Here is an 18314-nt window from a genome sequence, read left to right as displayed (position 1 = left end):
ATCACTACACCTACCCCATGAAATAAAACTTACATAGAATTTGCTGGATAGTTAATATGCACATGATATAAAGTTGATACAGTCAGGTTCAAATACTAACCACATGTACTGTGGTGGCACAGTTTATGTGGACTCCCTCTTCCCTCATCTTGACTTTGCTTTGTCCATGTTAGCACACTGGTCTGTGTTCTATATAGTCTGTGTTCTCATGGTAGCTCTTTTCTGTCTGAACACTGGTACCCAATGCAAAGAGCTTCCAGATTCTACTGGAGAAGTTGCTCAGTAGCCATCTTTCATGCAGACTGCTTTGCTCTGGGTTTAGAGTAGTAATACTCTGGCCACATGAAGCCGTATATTTTAAGAATCTCTGGTGGATCTACTCCTGCATGGGTCTTTACCCAGCTGCCTCTATGCCCTACTCCCTTCTGCAAAGAAAAGTGCCTTTTTTCTTTATTGGCCCACGATGTTCTTTTCAACACAGAGCTCATGGCCTCTGGTGGTTTGCTGGCTTCAATGTCGACATTCTTATTTGTGTCCAGCACTCTCAGGGAACACCCTTACTCTCTCTGTCCCAAGTCCAGATATCCAGGGAAGAAGCTCATTGGCTTAACTTTGATCAGGTGCTCTTTTCAGAGCCAACAAATGAATTGTTGCTATGAAGATAGGTTTATCGCAGGAACCATATTTTATTTGGAAGGTGAGATAATAATCATAGAATACTCAAGGTGAATGAGCCTGGAAATCTGACAATCCAACTATCTTATTTGGTGGCAAGGGAAACCAAGGTCAGCAAAAAAAGCCCAGAGCAAGTTGGGGACAGTTCTGACACAGGGGTCATCTCAGGGCTCCTGAACTCCACTTCACTGGTCTCAGTGGCCTTTCCTTTTCATTCCTTCTCACTGCTTTTACTGGATGCATTAATCAGTTACCTGACAGTAACTTGAGGGTGGAACAGTAGCAAAGTTTTTGTAGGAAAAGAGGAGGGGACCCTCTGAATGTGGATTTCTCTTGTTCTGGTCGGGCTCTACAGTGAGAGACTCCAAACTGATCCATTGTGCATAAAGTACCTGGGCAAGGGGGAAAGAGCAAGTGGATTTAGCAAGAGAGCCCTGCTGGGAACCTGGTGAGGAAGGAGCTCCCAGAGGAGGGGTGGGTTTGAAAAAAGAATCCAAACACAAATGAAAGGGAACAAACAAATAAATACACATCTGCAAATCCACAGATTAGGAATGACCAATGAGTGTAACAGCACATACTGATGAAATCATGAGAGGATGGTGTATAATTATCATAGCAAGTTAGAAAATCTCACTCAAATTGACAAGCTTGTAGAAAAATACAAATTTGCAAAATTTTCTCAGAAAAGCAAGAAAACCCTTAGATCAATAATCAAGGTGAGAAAATTAGACATTTTAAAGGTACTGACTCAGCAAAGCCTCTAGGCTTGGATGGTCTCTTTTTTTCTTTTCTTCCCACCTCCACCTTTAGTAAGTCCTTTAAAATGTTCAAGGATTTTCACATGCTATATTCTGTCCTAGAACACAGAAAGAGAAGATCTATTGCCCTCTTTGCTAGCATTAATTATTCTGATTTCAAGCACTGACAAAGACAGTAACTGCACAAAAAGGAAGGAAACCACAGATTGGTCCTACTTTTCAGTATAACTGTAAAAACCTTAAAAATGATAATGTGTTTAACTGAGGAGGGATGTATGTGTGACTACAGGAAAGATGGGGTGGTGAGACAGTTCATGGCTGGGGATGAAGCCCAGTGGTGGGGCACTCGCTTAACCTAGTAGAGGCCCTGGGTTCCACCCCCTTGACCGCATCTCATTAGAGTGTTAAGTGAAAGACTTTTCCTTAAGCTACTGCATTATTACTTGATAGATGCTTAAAAAGCATTTCATAAAAGTTCAGAATTCATATTTGACTTTCCAAAGATAGGAACAGAAGAATGTTTTATTAATAGGATAAGAAACATGCAGTATAAGAGCAACATACCATACTCAACTGGTGAATGACTGGAGACATATCCAATAAAGTCAGCATAAGATAAAGATGTCTGCTGTCACCATGGTTATTTAGCATTCTTGTGGGAGATATAGTTAATGCATTATAACAATCATAAATAAAAGATACAACTACTGGGAAGGAGGAACAAAAACCATCATTACTCTCAGACAGTGGAATTTTCTAACTAAAAAATACACATGAATCAACTAAAACCTATTAAATAGTTCACTAAGGTGACTGGTCACAAAACAAATATATTTTTAAAAAATCAATGGTTCTTTCTTGTAAAATAAAATATAAAAATCCCCTTAACTATAGCAATAAAAAGAAATCTGGGAAGCAATCTGAAAAATACCTATTTGAAGAAAACTACAAAAATTTCTTAGTGACACAAACATTACTTCAAACAAATGAAGTTAAACAAGATTCCCATCATAAAGATTCAACATTGAAAAGATGACAGTATTCTTTAGATTAATCTATAAATTGAATAGAAATCTGATTTAAACTCAAAGACCATTTTCCCCCTAATTGAATAGTAGGGAGATCTTAGCTTATCTAGAACTATAGATGGACAGGAATGGCCAAGAAGGTTTAAAAAGAAAATGGAATAATGGGGAACCAGTCCAAATGGATTTAAAAACTTTATCACATGGCAGTAATTTAACCAGCAGGTAACTGACTAAGAATTGATAAATAAATCAATGGAGCAAGATGACAGACCCCAAATTAGACTCTACTATATATATATATGTATACATATATATGTGTGTGTATATATATATATATATATATATATATATATAATATCTTAGTGTATGATAAGATTCACATTTCCAAGGAGGGTGAATATGGTTGATGAACTTTATATACTTACATGAAATAGAACATTGAAATTGTTTTAAGTAGGGGGAAGGGGGAGAGGGAGAGTGATGGTGGGGGTGAACCTGACCAAGGTGCATTGTAAGCATATATGGAATTGTCACAATGAATCCCCTCTACAACAGGTATATGCTAATAAAAATGTTTTTTAAAAGGATTCACATTTCCAGTCAATGAAGGAAAAGGATTAGCCCAAAACAGCGTTATGACTGTAGGGTAGCTTTAGAAAAAACTTAGGGTTTTACCTCACATTAAGCTCCAGAGTGAACTGTAGGTTGATTATGATATTAAATCCTTTAGATTAAGCTATAAAAGAAGAAAAAGAATACATTGAATTAGTTAGATGCTACTGAGTGGCTAACATTTCCCTGATCGTTGTACCAGAGTCCAAAATGAGAAAGACAATATAGGTAATATGACTAAATGAAGGTTTTAAACTTCTGTATGTCAAAAGCACCATGAGGAAAATGAAAACACCAACAGAGATATGAGTGGGTTGGGAATTATAGCATCCCAGTTGGTGAAAGACACTGGTAGCCCTTTTCTATGCATATCATGAATTGTTAAAATATTCGTATATTATGTCCAAACTATTCTACATGTATGAATCCCTCCTAAGAACATACTGAGAGATACATATGAATGTTTGTGTTTAATCTAGTGTCATTGATAAAATTGAAAAAGCCCTAAATATTTGAGGATAGTAGTTGAATGAACAAGGATGTGTCATCATGATGGGACACTTCTGTCATTAAAAACTATTTTCCAAGAGGATGGTAGTGTGTTGCCTATATACCATATGAAGACAGAATAATGAAACCCACCAAACACTGTTTGAAAAAGGGGGAAGAGGAAGAGGGGGATTGGAGATATAGTTGAAGGGGTGAACTTGTTCAAGGTACAGTATATGGAAAAATTTTTTCTGGTAATATTTAATGGTAGTAAGATAGTCACAATGTACTGTTAAAAGGTGGATATAAAATATATAAACAAATATACAAATTATGTATAGATATATCATAATTATATAATATTGATATGTCCACATTCCCCTATTCAAAACCCTTAGGGTCAGATATGTTTCAGAGAGCAGACTTTTCCAGCTTTTAGACAGGTAATACTCTGGCCAGGTGTGGTGGTTTGCACTTGTAATCCCAGCTATGCAGGAGGCATAGGTGGGAGGATTGAGCTCTGGCACTGGGCAAAAACATGAGTATTATATAATACACTGCAGATAATCGTATAAATATTCAAGAAGATAGAGATAAATCAAGCCTAAAAATAGGCTCACATCTGTGCAGGTCAGCTTTTGCCACCACAGTGATTTTTGCAGCAAAGCGTTCGGTTTCAGAACTTGAGTTTTGACATGAGGGTAAGGGGTTACAGCTTATGCCTGTTAAAAGGGGCTGGAAGGCAGATCTCCAGGGAGGAGTACTGAAGCTCTTCATTTTCTTTTTTAGACTTTCCTGTATAGCTTTCTCAAAACTTTCACTATGAATATATATTACTTAATTAGAAACAAAAGGTCAAAAGGAAAAAAGGAAAAGGAAGGAGAAAAATGTCGCCTTACAATATGTGGCCCTCTGTGTCTGTCTTTAAGTTGTGTAACATTTTCAAGGTTTATCCATGTTGTGACATGCAGCACAGTTAATTCCTCCTGTGGCGGATTAACAGACTGTTGTCTGCATAGTTCACATGTGGTGTGGTTTCATCAGTTGATAGGCATTCGGATAGTTTCTGCTCTTTGGCCCGTGTGAACAATGCTGTGAATGATACATGTGCACATGTTTTCAGCTCTCTGTGTAGAGCCTTAGCAGTAGATTTACTGGATCGTGTGGTTACGCCATCTTTGACTTTTTACAGAGCTACCAGACCTATTTTTTCCCCCGAAGCAGCTGCACCATTTAACCTTCCCACCAGCAATATAGAAAGATTCTAAAATTTCCACATTCTTGCTAACACTCGCTATTGTTCCTTCTTTAAGTTCATAGCTATCTCAGTGCGAATGAAGCAGTGTCTCATTACAGTTTTGGTATGCATTTCTCCCTTAAGGACTACTGATGTTGAGTCTTTGCATGGGCCTATGGGTCATTTCTGTGTCTTCTTAGCCCATTTTAAATTGGGCTGTTTGACTCTTTATGGTTGAGTTGCCTTATGCAGATTGAATACCAGACCCTTACCAGATATGTGATTAGCAATATCTTTTCCTGTTTTATAGGGTGTCCCTTTTATTTTTCCTTTGCAGTATTGGGGCTTGAACTTAGGGCCTCATGCTTGCCAGGTAGATGCTCTACCACTTGAACTGTGCTCCCAGCCTATGTTTGTTTTTTTGTTTTACTTTAGTTATTTGTCAGCTAGTGTCTCATGTTTTTGCCCCAGGACGAGCCTCAGAGAGAGATCCTCACACTTATACCTCTCACATAGCTGTAGTTACAGGAGTGTGCCATGCTTGGCTTATTTGTTGAGATGGGATCTTAGCTATTTTTTTTTTTAGTGATATTGGGATTTGAACTCAAGGCCTTGCACTTGCTAGGCAGACAGTCTACCACTTGAGCCACACCTCTAGCCTTTTTGCTTTAATCAGTTTTATCTTGGATCTGGCCTGGACCATGATCCTGACTGAGCTGAGAGGTGTGCACCACCACACCCCAGAAGGTTGAGATGGTTTCTCATGAACTTTTTGCCCAGGCTGGCCTTGAGCCTTGAATCTCCTGATCTCTGCCTCCTGAGTAACTGGGATTGCAGGTGTGGACCACACACCTTATTTTTTCTTTAGTTGCTTTTGTTTGGGGTGTTATATCTAGAAACACCACTGTCTAATCCAAGGTCACACAGATTTACTCCTCTATTTTCTTCTAAGGATTTTTATAGTTTTAGTGTCTACATTTATATCTCTGATTCGCTTTGCATTAATTTTTGTATGTGGTACAATGTAAAGGTCAACTTCACTTTTTATATCATTTGTTGAAAATACTGTCCTTTCTCACACCAAATGGTCTTGAAACCCTGGCTGAATATCAATTGACTATACAAGCAAGGTTTATTTCTGGGTTTTCGGATCTCTCTCTGTCTCTCTCTCTCTGTCTCTCTCTCTCTGTCTCTCTCTCTCTCTCCCCTCTCTCTTTGGAAGCACAATCCATGTGTCTCTAGTTCTCTGCTCCACATAGAGCATTTCTCTGATCAGCACAACCAAAGGCAAGACCTATTTGAACAGCAAAGGTTGCTTCTTAGAAGCAGTACAAGGAAGGAGGCTGTGACCATTCAGAAATGATTCTTTTCATCCCAGCCTTGTTATAAAACTTGCATCTTATCATCATGAACTTTCTTGTGTGTTGCAGAGTGTAGGACCATCTCCATGGGGCAAGGACAAGAAGTGCATGCTCGGAAGCTGATTCAGATGTCCATGCAGCAGGTACACACCCAGGCTCCTTTCCTGTTGCTCTTCTGCCTCTGCCCATCACCACAGTGAGGGGAAGCAGCCTTTCCCATGTGCTGCCTTCTTATTCTCCGTACTTGCTTTGCTCGTACAGTCAGCTTTTGACTACCTATGAATTTTAAACTTCATAGCCCCATGGAAAGCTTGTTCCATTTTCTACTGTATATGTTCTTGTATTTATTTATTTATTCCTTTCTTTATTTATTTACCATTTGGAAGACACGCCTGACTCCTAAGGACGTGGAATTTCATGACCAATATTAATAGAATAGTTCTTAAGGAGCGATGGATTGAGGCAGTTAAATTTCAATTTTCAGTTAAAGACAGGATTTCATTTTTCATTAGTGGATAGTTTCAGGCAAATAAGAAATATCTGAGGACTTTATGTTTAAATATTGATAATGATTTTATGGAGAATTGCAAGCTGAGTGGAATCTTGAGAAATAGTTACCAGCACACCCAATAAATACCCAGGACATTAATTTTCTCGAAGTGCTATGTAGATAGCCATCTCAGCTGTAATAAGAAATTGCATCATTTATAAAAATAAAATAAGATCTAGGCTTGTTTTTAAGCTTTTGACCTCATCATGTCTGAAGCAACTGTGGTGCAGCTTTTTCCTGAGAATTAATGATGAGAGAGAGTTAATGGGCTAAAACTCTACTTGGATCATGGAAATTTGAAGCCAGTCATTAATTCTAGAGTGCCCTAAGCCTTAATCTTCATCACTTAATTTAATAATAAATTATATTTAATTTATATATATATCACAGAAATTATATGTAATTATTTCTGCTAGGATCAAATGTTTCATCTATTGACTGACATGACAGTTCAACTTTGGGTCTAATTTCTTTAGTTTCAACGAGTGGGAAACTTTTTAATGTATACACTGCATGCATGTTAACCTTCTCTGGAATGCTAGTTTTTGTAACTTCCATATTCTGTTTCTCGCCGTGGGGTAAGTATTGATAATAACAGCATTGTCGGAGAAAAAAATGAGCAAGTGAAGCCATGATGCCACCTTGAGGCACACAAGATTTAGGGTAGAGATGACATTATGGAATGCTGAGTGAGGGACCAGAAAGCAACCAGGTCCCTGATGAAAAAAACTAATCCTGGGCTGGAGTCATGACTCAAAGCAGTGCCTGCCTAGCAAACTCAAGGCCCTGAGTTCAAACCCCAGTTCCACCCAAAAAACAAAACAAGCTAATCTTGAATTTTCTCTTCCCCTGTACACCCCGTTGTACATCACATTCCATTTGCTGTTTAAGCCAGCCCACTTCATATTTTCTCTTAACAGTTGAAGGCTTGATATCTATATACCTGATCATAGACTTATTTATTTTGAAGGTATATTTATCTGATCTAGTTATATAAGGGTGTCAAAATGTTGACCTGCGGGTATGCAGGTGTGCACCTATAATTCTACACTCAGAGACTGAGGCAGGTGGACCTTGAGTTCAAGGCCAGTTCTGGGCTATGTAATGAGTTCAAGGCTAACCTGGGCTGCATAGCAAGAGCCTGCCTCAAAATAAATAAATAAATAAGTCTTTCTATCTTTTTTTCATAGGCAGTGACAGTTATGTGACACACCATTGAAGGCAGTCTTATCAAGTTCTTGTTTAGATAGTGCTGAATAAGTTTCAGGAGCATGCAGGAAGAACAATGACAAGGAATAAGGTTTAGCATTTTGGTAGCAAGTGTCACCAAAAGTGACGACTCTCATGAGATGAAGTGCATCTGTCGGTGTCACATGGATGGCTGATGACTATGAACCAGTCGTCTTGATTTTGGAGCGAGTCACTTCTGACTCACCTTAGGAGGACAGCATAAGCTACCATTCCCACCATGAGATGTGCTTATAGAAGATGCCCTGCAGTTTTCGTGTCTGTTCTTTCCTGAACCAGGGGTGATGGGGTGCTGTAGAGTCCCAGTCACCTGCTTGTACCTGTAGCAGATGACCATACTGACATACAGTGCTTTTAAAAAGATGGATTCAGAACAAAACAACCACATGCTCTAAGCAAAAGCTATTTTAAAAAGTGCGTTCGTTTTATGAGAAGGTCATGAGAAATGACACGTGGACTCATTTTTTGGATACAGGGTGGCTGGGTATTACTGCAAAATTGTCACCTTGGCCTGGAGTTCATGGAGGAATTACTAGAGACTTTGCTGACCACCGAAGCCAGTGATGAGTCTTTCCGAGTATGGATAACCACGGAGCCTCACGACCGATTCCCAATTACATTGCTACAGGTTTGTCACTACAAGTGTCCTTTCATGGACACGTTAATATCAGTTGATGGCACATGGAAGGAAACATAGAAGAGCTTTTGGCCCAGTAGCATCTATACTGCAAAATCCTAGCCTCAAAATCTTGACTGTAATGGTCAAGGTTATAGACAGGAGAGCTCTGTGGGTTGGTATTTATTTTTTGGCGTTTAGCTCTGGTGAATGGGATTAGTTTACACAGTGCTGAGTTTCAGTCCACATTTTATGTGCCATAGCATGTTGGCCTGATGTATCATAGCTTCTATTTTATCCTTTACAGTAATTGATAGCAACAAAACAACTGTTTGCTTTTTCTGACAGACTTCTCTCAAATTCACTAATGAGCCGCCCCAAGGTGTCCGTGCAGGTCTGAAAAGAACATTTGCTGGAATTAACCAAGACCTTCTGGACATCAGTAACTTGCCCATGTGGAAGCCCATGCTTTACACAGTAGCATTCTTACACTCCACCGTGCAGGTAACTGCAAAAAGCAGTCCTCCCATGTAGGGGCGGGACTTTCCAGGAGCGAGCTGTCTGCTGCCACTCTGTCCAGCCTAGCCTTCCCCACACCTGGCTCAGTGTGGGTTTGTTATGGATTTTAGATTCTAGAGGGCAGAGACTGTGCTTTTATTACTGCTGACATAATAACAACATGGGACACATTCAGAGTGTTTCAGTCAGTTTTTCATCACTGTGACAAATACTTGAGAGAAACAGTTTAATAGAGGAAAGATTTATTGTGGCTCAAAATTCAGAGGTTTCGGTCAATGGTGAACTGACCACTGCTCTGGGCCTCAGGTGAGGCAGAAACATCTTCAGTGCCAGGAGTGTATGGGAGAGGCGCTCGCCTCATGGTGGCCAGGAAGCAGAGAGCAGGATGAAGGGGCCAGTGACAAGGTATTCTCCAAGGCCCAGTCCTAGTCACCTACTTCCTCCAATCAGGCCTCACCTCCTAGGGTTTCCACCATATCCCAAAATAGCACCAATTCAACACATGAGCCTGGCAGGGGGAGCGGGGGGTCATTTGTATCCAGAACATAACATGGAGCTCAACAAATATTTGTAGAATTGACAAACAGGTTATTAAGAGAAGAGCTTGGTCTTTATAGTGCCTGCATTGGCCAAGAATTTTATGTATCACCTCATGTAATAGCAACAACTGCATTTGGACAGGGTTATCACCACCTTAAAAATGAGGCAATTGAGATGGAGAGAGGTTAAGTACACATTCTATGTGGTAGGTCTGGGACTGCCTGGCTCTGGTTGACGTATACTGTTTGTTTCCCTAGTTGTTATTACACAGTAATCAAAGTAATGGCCGCACTGGGAGGAGGAGGGCTAAAAGCAGTTCCCTGACTCTCTCAGGTTGTTTGATCTTACACATTACTTATGTAGTAATTTAATTATTTTATGGTTACCAGGCAACTTATCTGTAATATTGAAATTTTTTCATTATTGCCTTGTTCTGTATTTGAGTTTTATATGTTGTTCTGTATTGGAAAACTGTGTAACTTTCATGCACTTGGTTCATTCTTTGGTTTCACAGAGAGAGGAAGAGAGACTCCTGTAGTCCTGGGCTACAGCTCTCCTCTGTGTCAGGGAAGAAGGATAAAACAAACTCATTGCCATGTCCCAAAAGTCAATGCACTCAACTCTGCATGGGGTGTGCAGAATTCCCTTCATCTCTCCCAAGATTGAGGGAAATTCAAAGCTCACTCTAAAAACTGCTGGGCGTAATTACCCTCTTAACTCATTGTTCCCACCACCTTACTAGGTCCCACACTGCCACCAAAGAGAGCTGTGGTATTTATCTGTCCCCAGTCCAGAGAGAGTGAACATTGGGTTGCATGCTTTGTTTTTTATTTTTACTAAGTTCCAATGTTGCCTTTGGATTTTAAATTACAATTTTCAAGTCTCTGAAACCTACTTCATTCTCCCATCTGAGAATTGTTCTCTTTGCTAGACCTTATCACATCCTAATACAAATATTGCTTTAACTCTGTTATTTGATTCCCCAATTCACAAATACTATATCTTATTTTTCTGTTCTCAATAATGATGATTCAACGCTCCTGCCATACTTATCATGGAGAGATGATTGGGGGTATTTTCCACATGGTCAGTGTGGTGACCTGTGTTTTTAGTGGCTATTTTTCAAATGCAAAGCAGAGAAAAAGAGTACCATGGTTCAGTCATGAGGGTAAATGTGCTTGCACTGAACAATAGACATGTTTAGGTTACAACAGAAGCAATCTCTCCACTGCTAGGACTGGGCAGCTGATAGTGGAGTGTCTGTATTTTGGAGAAAAAGAATGTTCAATGTGTTTTAAAATCAAATAGTAGTATGGTAGAAAGAGTGCTTTACTGGCAGTCTGGAGGCCTGGACTTGGCTTTGAAATCAGTTATCTGGGTGAGGTTGGTAGTTATGTCCCTCCTAGGGCCTCGGCTTCCCTGCCTGTGCAGTTAGAGGCAAAAGTAGGGGAGCTTCCATGATTCTCCCATTTCTCAAATCCTGTCATCCAGTTCTGTGACTATGCAGTGAGTACAGGTAATTCAAACCTGTACTCACTGGTTTTTTTCCTGTTCTGCTATCTCATGGATTTCAGAGATGTTCACTATGGCATTGCCTAGATATTTTCTTTTACTTGGATAGATTACAGCCAGCTTGATAGAGGCACTTGAATTCCTTAGGGGCTTGCTATCCTGGGCCTGCAGCACCAGGATCATGTAGGAGCCTTTGGAGATGAGTCTCAGGCCCCTCTGCAAACCTGCCAAGTCACCATCTACAGGGTAATGAGATGCCCGGTGCTTGGTGTGCACAGGAAAGCTTGAGCCAGAACTGCTGTAGGAAGGAATGCAGTGGATGAGATGGATGTGGCTTGTTTTTCTTTTATCTCTCTAGTGTTGGACAGAGAGCCAAATATCTGATTTGTTCATTATTTGGGTTCTCCAAATTAACACAGTGTTTTAGGCACCTTTCTGCACTGTAACAAATGCCTGAGACAATCAGCTTACAAAGAGAAAAGGGTTATTTTGGCTCACGGTTTTGGAGGCTTCAGCCCATGATTGGTTGGCCCCATTCCTTTTGTCCTATGGTGAGGCAGCACATCAGAGCAGTAGCACATAGCATATCTGTTCATCTTTTGGTTGGGACAACAAAGAGAGGAAGAGAAAAGGGGTGGAATCACAATAGCCCCTTCTAGGAAACACCCCCAGTGACTGGAAGATCTTCCTCTAGGTTCACCCTCTTAAAGGTTCCACCACACCCTAGTAATGCAATGGGTTGGGGATCATACCTTCAACAAATGGGCTTTGAGGTATACTTATCCAAAGCATAGCACACAGGTGTCAACTTGATTCACACCAACATGATGTATCTATTCTATATCTATATCCATATACACCTTCGTCCTTGCAGAGACTAGGAAAAAAAGAGCAGGGGCTGGTTCGTAATAATGATCTGAGTCTGCAGAGCTAGGGAGGGGTGCACACTGGAAACCATCCCACATTAAATGCAAAACCTGTGCATAAACTGGCCAAGCCCCTTCCTGCTCTCCAATGCAGTTTCTCTTGCTGAATTGTGACTTGGCATTATTTTTCCAATTCACATGGCTCAAGGACATGGTGAATTGCATCTGTGACTGATGCAGAGAACAAAAGCAACACTATTCCTTTCCTAAGAGAAGTGCTGGTCAGGACACCTTTCCTGAGGGACAGGGTGGTTGGAGGATGTGGTTTGTTTTCACTGAGGTGTGAGCAGGCTTTGCCCAAAGAAGGAGGATGCTCTGGCTGGGAACTTGCATAGATGTACAAGACAACTTGGCACATTATACCCGCACACGCACACACATGCACACGCACCTACACACATACACACCCCTTCCCTCTCAGTCTTCTCCAGGAACTTGCCTTCTATTGGGCAAGTAGCAGCCACTCTGGGTGGCATGTTCCTACAACTGAAGCCACTCTCACTGTAGTCCAGTGAAGTCTGCCTTTGCCATCTGGTCCTTCTGTCTCCCCATGGGAGCCTTTCATTCCTAGGACCCCAAGCTCCATTTCAACAGGCCTCCCTGAGAACATTTCAGCATCCTCTTCAACATGACCCATGAGGGGAACTTCTCTCTTGCCTCAATATTCACTGTACAATTTCCTGAGAACACAGCATCATTCTTAGGTTGGGAACAAGTCCACATTTGCCCTTTGGGAGTTTAATTTGGGACACTTTTTCCTCCAAAGTCTTGGTCATCTGAAACCCAATCATTACATATTTAGTATTTCCCCAACACCTCCTACAGAAAGAAGGTCAGAATAATCTAATAATCTCTGGCTTTTTCCTATTGATGAGCAGTGCGTTGGGTGGAGTGAGCATCTTAAGCAATGGTTCTCAGCCAGTCCCTGGGCCCCAGACTAAGCCACTCAAGTGGTGGGAGGGGTCAGTATTTTTAAGAACTTCCCTAGTGACTCCAATATGCAACAAGAGTTGACAATAATGGGCACACAAGCAGAGAGCCTAGTTGAGGGAGTAATCTTTAGTCATTTTGACATCCTTCTCATGGTTTACAATTTTTCTTCCCATCACTTTGGTTTGCCCACTTTGGTTGCTAACAGCTTCTGCAGAACTCTTGAGTTTTTACTGTTGTTGTTTTGCTGAACTTACTTTGCTGCTGGCCCACATTAGGGAGCCCCTAAGGAATTCTGGATTTAATGTCTCAAAGGGCCTGTAGTGGCAGTTGCAAATGTGGAAGTTTTATCATGGCTCTTAAAATAATTTAAATATTAAATAAAAATGGCGATATCACCGGGGCCCAGGAAATTCTACCCAGAAAGTGTTTTGCTTCCCTTACATTTTGTTTTTTGTATCAAGTTCAAGCCTTGACAAACACCCCTTTCAAATGTAATAGTGTGTGTAAAGTTCTTGCTTTGGGGAGGCGTGACTATAAAATTTTTAGTTGAAATGTTTTTGCATAATTACAATGATCTGAGATAAGTTTATCTTTTACAGTGTGACCTATAGTGTTTCCTAGTGGTTCTATTTTTGTTAATTATTTTTACCCATTCAAATTTTCTTTATGTTGTTTAGAATGGATTGTATTTTTCTTTTTGTGTAAGCACAATTATTAGAGTCTGGTACTTAGCTGCAGCTGTCTTACTTTGAGGTGCAAGTGAAGTTACTCTGCACTGAGCTGCAGTTGCTGCTGAGGTGGGATTGTACATAAAATTGGAAATAGCTTTGCCATCATTAAAAGGATGATTTCACTGAGCAAATTTCATCAGGAATCTAAGGAGTTTCCTATGTTTCCAAGTGTTCTAGTTGTGTGTTTTGTTTATTCCCTAGAATAAAAAGAAGGAACTGGATTGTGTAACTGAAGCAGGGAGTAGCCTGGTCTTCCTCAAATCATCACACTCTAGCTTAACTGTTTGCAATAATTTTGACTAAGTGGAATTTCTATGTTCAAATTCGTCTCCCTTTCCACTTCTCAAGCAGGTGATCCCTTAGACTCTGCAGCCTGCCAAAGCTTGCCGTGACTGTCTTGGACCTGCAGCTTGCCTCTCGACAGAACAGACTTTGTGCTTCTGTCTTTGGTTGTGGCCTTTGCTGGGCCTGGAAGTCTCTTCCTTCTTCTCAAACATCAGCCTCAGTTTTATGTTGAGCCAGAAGGCTCTGAAGGAATGTTTTTTCCAGGTTTATCATCTGTTAAAATTTGACTGTTAATTATAGTCACTATCACATTGCCCCTTTCTTGTTTCCTAGTCTTATTTTCTCACCTAGATTAAAACACCTTGCAAACATGTGTATTTTAATATTTTTCTGTTATACTTCCTAGGACTCATTAATGGCTTCCAAAATACTAATTGGACTAAAGAGACTCAATATTCCAAATAAGTTTAGCAAAATCCCCTACTTTTGACCTTCCATACAAGCTTTTAGGCTGCAGTGGTTTGAATTTACCCTGATAATTCAGTGTTCCTTTTTTCTTTTGTCACTTAGAGACCAGTGGGTACCAAAAAATAGTAAGAAAGTAAAATTACTTCATTTGTAAAAGGGAAAGACACCTACCAAAATTTTGTCTTCAGACAAGCGCGACAGTCTATGACTTTAGTGAACCAACTTTAAAAGTTAATGCTTTAAATGAAAATTGATAGGAAGTGACATAAATGTGAAGCAAATTTCAGCATTGGGGAAATTTTCAAAGATCACATTTTAAGGAGCAACTAAATTGCAGTTGCTCAATGCATATAAATGGGAGTGTTTCCGTAGAGCCAATTTAAGTAGCTTGAGTAATTGGGAAGCAAGAATTGTTCCTCACTCAGTCCTCTGTCTAATTGAACCTTAAATTTTAAAAATTAAGTCAAACACATAGGTAAAACTAACTGTAGAGTTTGATTCTCTTTTTAAAAAATGGGCAACCATTTGCATTTCAGTAAGTGGTTAGCATTCTTCTCTTCAAAGTCCTCAAGATGGAAGAAATTCCAGGGACTGAAAGGCTAACCAAACATATTTTCCTGTTAATATACCATACAATCTCAGCCCATTCTTGCTCCTAGAATAACCTGGAAGAGGTTCATATCAGTGTTTCTGAAACATCCAGACTCAAGAAATTCAAAACCCTGGGTCAGCCTTGAAGTTGGCCTCCCAGAAGGGGTGTGTGTGTGTATGGGGTGGGGAAGTTGCTTCCATTCTGATAGTAATTGACCAGTGTCTGGACATTCAGGATTCTTTCCCCAAGCAAGTCAAAAATAGAAGCCCTGTTTTTCCAAATCTGGTTACAGGGCCAAATATTTCAACAGGAAGCAGCTAGAGAAACAAATCAAGGCAACATAAATGCTGAGGCCAGGAAGCCATCAAGAGAAGCAGATAGTCTGAAGGGTCAAGACTCTTTGATCCTTGTCACCGTCTCTCTGTACAAGGAGGATGATGGCATTTCACAGTGCTCACGAGAGGTATCTCATGTCCAAAAGTTTAATAAGCAGGCTGGCTGGCTGAGAAGAAATGGCGCAGCAGCTTCTCTCGGCGGGTCTGGCCTTAAGTAGCATTTGGGAGAAAGCAAGGGCTAGGGACGGGCAAAGAGAGGTGGCAGGAGATAAGGGACAGTGGGGCTTTGTTCTGCAAGGGATGAGACCAGCTGTGGCTCAGGCTGCAGAATGGTGGCAAGGGGTAGTTCTTATCACAAACCCCTCTGTTTGTATTTTGTTTTTGAGATTGGGTTTCACTCACTTTGCCAAGACTGGCCTTGAACTGGCAATCCTTTTGCCTCTGCTCCTGAGTAGTTGGAATTACAGGTGTGATTACCACAACCAGTTAGATTCCTTTTTTTTTTTTTAATTTTTATTTTATTCATATGTGCATACAATGTTTGGGTCATTTCTCCCCCCTTCCCCCACCCCCTCCTTTACCCCCCCCTTACCCCACCGCCCCCTGCATCTCCCCCCCACCCCCTTGCTACCCGGAAGAAACTATTTTGCCCTTATCTCTATTTTTGTTGAAGAGAGAGTATAAGCAATAATAGGAAGGAACAAGGGTTTATGCTGGTTGAGATAAGGATAGCTATACAGGGAGTTGACTCATATTGATTTCCTATGCATGTGTGTTACCTTCTAGGTTAATTCTTCTTGAACTAACCTTTTCTCTAGTTCCTGATCCCCTTCTCCTATTGGCCTCAGTTGCTTTAAAGTATCTGCTTTAGTTTCTCTGCGTTGAGGGCAACAAATGCTATCTAGTTTTTTAGGTGTCTTACCTATCCACATACCTCCCTTGTGTGCTCTCACTCTATCATGTGATCAAAGCCCAATCCCCTTGTTGTGTTTGCCCTTGATCTAATGTCCACATATGAGGGAGAATATAAGATTTTTGGTCTTTTGGGCCAGGCTAACCTCACTCAAAATGATGTTCTCCAATTCCATCCATTTACCAGCGAATGATAACATTTCGTTCTTCATGGCTGCATAAAATTCCATTGTGTATAGATACCACATTTTCTTAATCCATTCATCAGTGGTGGGGCATCTTGGCTGTTTCCATAACTTGGCTATTGTGAATAGTGCCGCAATAAACATGGGTGTGCAGGTACCTCTGGAGTAACCTGTGTCATAGGCTTTTGCGTATATCCCCAGGAGTGGTATTGCAGGATCATACGGTAGATCAATGTTTAGCTTTTTAAGTAGCCTCCAAATTTTTTTCCAGAGTGGTTGTACTAGTTTACATTCCCACCAGCAGTGTAAGAGGGTTCCTTTTTCCCCCGCATCCACGCCAACACCTGTTGTTAGTGGTGTTACTAGTGATGGCTATTCTAACAGGGGTGAGGTGGAATCTTAGCGTGGTTTTAATTTGCATTTCCTCACTATTCACAATAGCCAAGTTATGGAAACAGCCAAGATGCCCCACTACTGATGAATGGATCAAGAAAATGTGGTATCTATACACAATGGAATTTTATGCAGCCATGAAGAAGAATGAAATGTTATCATTCGCTGGTAAATGGATGGAATTGGAGAACATCATTCTGAGTGAGGTTAGCCTGGCTCAAAAAACCAAAAATCCTATGTTCTTCCTCATATGTGGACATTAGATCAAGGGCAAACACAACAATGGGATTGGACTATGAGCACATGATAAAAGCGAGAGCACACAAGGGAGGGGTGAGGATAGGTAAGACACCTAAAAAACTAGCTAGCATTTGTTGCCCTTAACGCAGAGAAACTAAAGCAGATACCTTAAAGCAACTGAGGCCAATAGGAAAAGGGGAACAGGTACTAGAGAAAAGGTTAGATCAAAAAGAATTAACCTAGAAGGTAACACCCATGCACAGGAAATCAATGTGAGTCAATGCCCTGTATAGCTATCCTTATCTCAACCATCAAAAACCCTTGTTCCTTCCTATTATTGCTTATACTCTCTCTACAACAAAATTAGAAATAAGGGCAAAATAGTTTCTGCTGGGTATTGGGGCGGGGAGAGGGAGGGGGCGGAGTGGGTGGTAAGGGAGGGGGTGGGGGCAGGGGGGAGAAATGAACCAAGCCTTGTATGCACATATGAATAATAAAAGAAAAATGAAAAAAAAATTTGCATTTCCTTTATTGCTAGAGATGGTGAGCATTTTTTCATGTGTTTTTTGGCCATTTGAATTTCTTCTTTTGAGAAACTTCTGTTTAGTTCACTTGCCCATTTCTTTATTGGTTCATTAGTTTTGGGAGAATTTAGTTTTTTAAGTTCCCTATATATTCTGGTTATCAGTCCTTTGTCTGATGTGTAGCTGGCAAATATTTTCTCCCACTCTGTGTGTGGTCTCCTCAGTTTAGAGACCATTTCTTTTGTTCAGCAGAAGCTTTTTAGTTTTATGGAGTCCCATTTATCTATGCTATCTCTTAGTTGCTGTGCTGCTGGGGTTCCATTGAGAAAGTTCTTGCCTATACCTATTAATTCCAGAGTATTTCCTACTCTTTCCTGTACCAACTTTAAAGTTTGGGGTCTGATATTAAGATCCTTGATCCATTTTGAGTTAATATTGGTGTAGAGTGATAAACATGGATCTAGTTTCAGTTTTTTGCAGACTGCTAACCAGTTTTCCCAGCAGTTTTTGTTGAAGAGGTTGTCTTTTCTCCATCATATATTTTTAGCTCCTTTGTCAAAGATAAGTTGGTTATAGCTGTGTGGCTTCATATCCGGGTCCTCTATTCTGTTCCACTGGTCTTCATGTCTGTTTTTGTGCCAG

The 18314-nt window shown here is 40.5% G+C and overlaps 1 protein-coding gene across 1 annotated transcript in view; it reads left to right on the top strand.

Annotated features, from left to right (window-relative positions):
• The window catches only part of Dnah8 (dynein axonemal heavy chain 8), a 343384-nt gene that overhangs the window by 275131 nt on the left and 49939 nt on the right, over positions 1 to 18314 (top strand). Inside the window, exons 83-85 of the mRNA XM_074082285.1 lie at positions 6233 to 6306; positions 8437 to 8589; positions 8926 to 9081. Of these exons, the coding sequence (XP_073938386.1) occupies positions 6233 to 6306; positions 8437 to 8589; positions 8926 to 9081 (383 nt within the window). The remainder of the gene's footprint in view (positions 1 to 6232; positions 6307 to 8436; positions 8590 to 8925; positions 9082 to 18314) is intronic.

Source organism: Castor canadensis, chromosome 8 (genome assembly GCF_047511655.1).
Source record: "Castor canadensis chromosome 8, mCasCan1.hap1v2, whole genome shotgun sequence".
Lineage (NCBI taxonomy): Eukaryota > Metazoa > Chordata > Mammalia > Rodentia > Castoridae > Castor > Castor canadensis.
The sequence above is the reverse complement of the archived record's forward strand: the minus strand, read 5'-3'. Positions and strand labels throughout refer to the sequence as shown.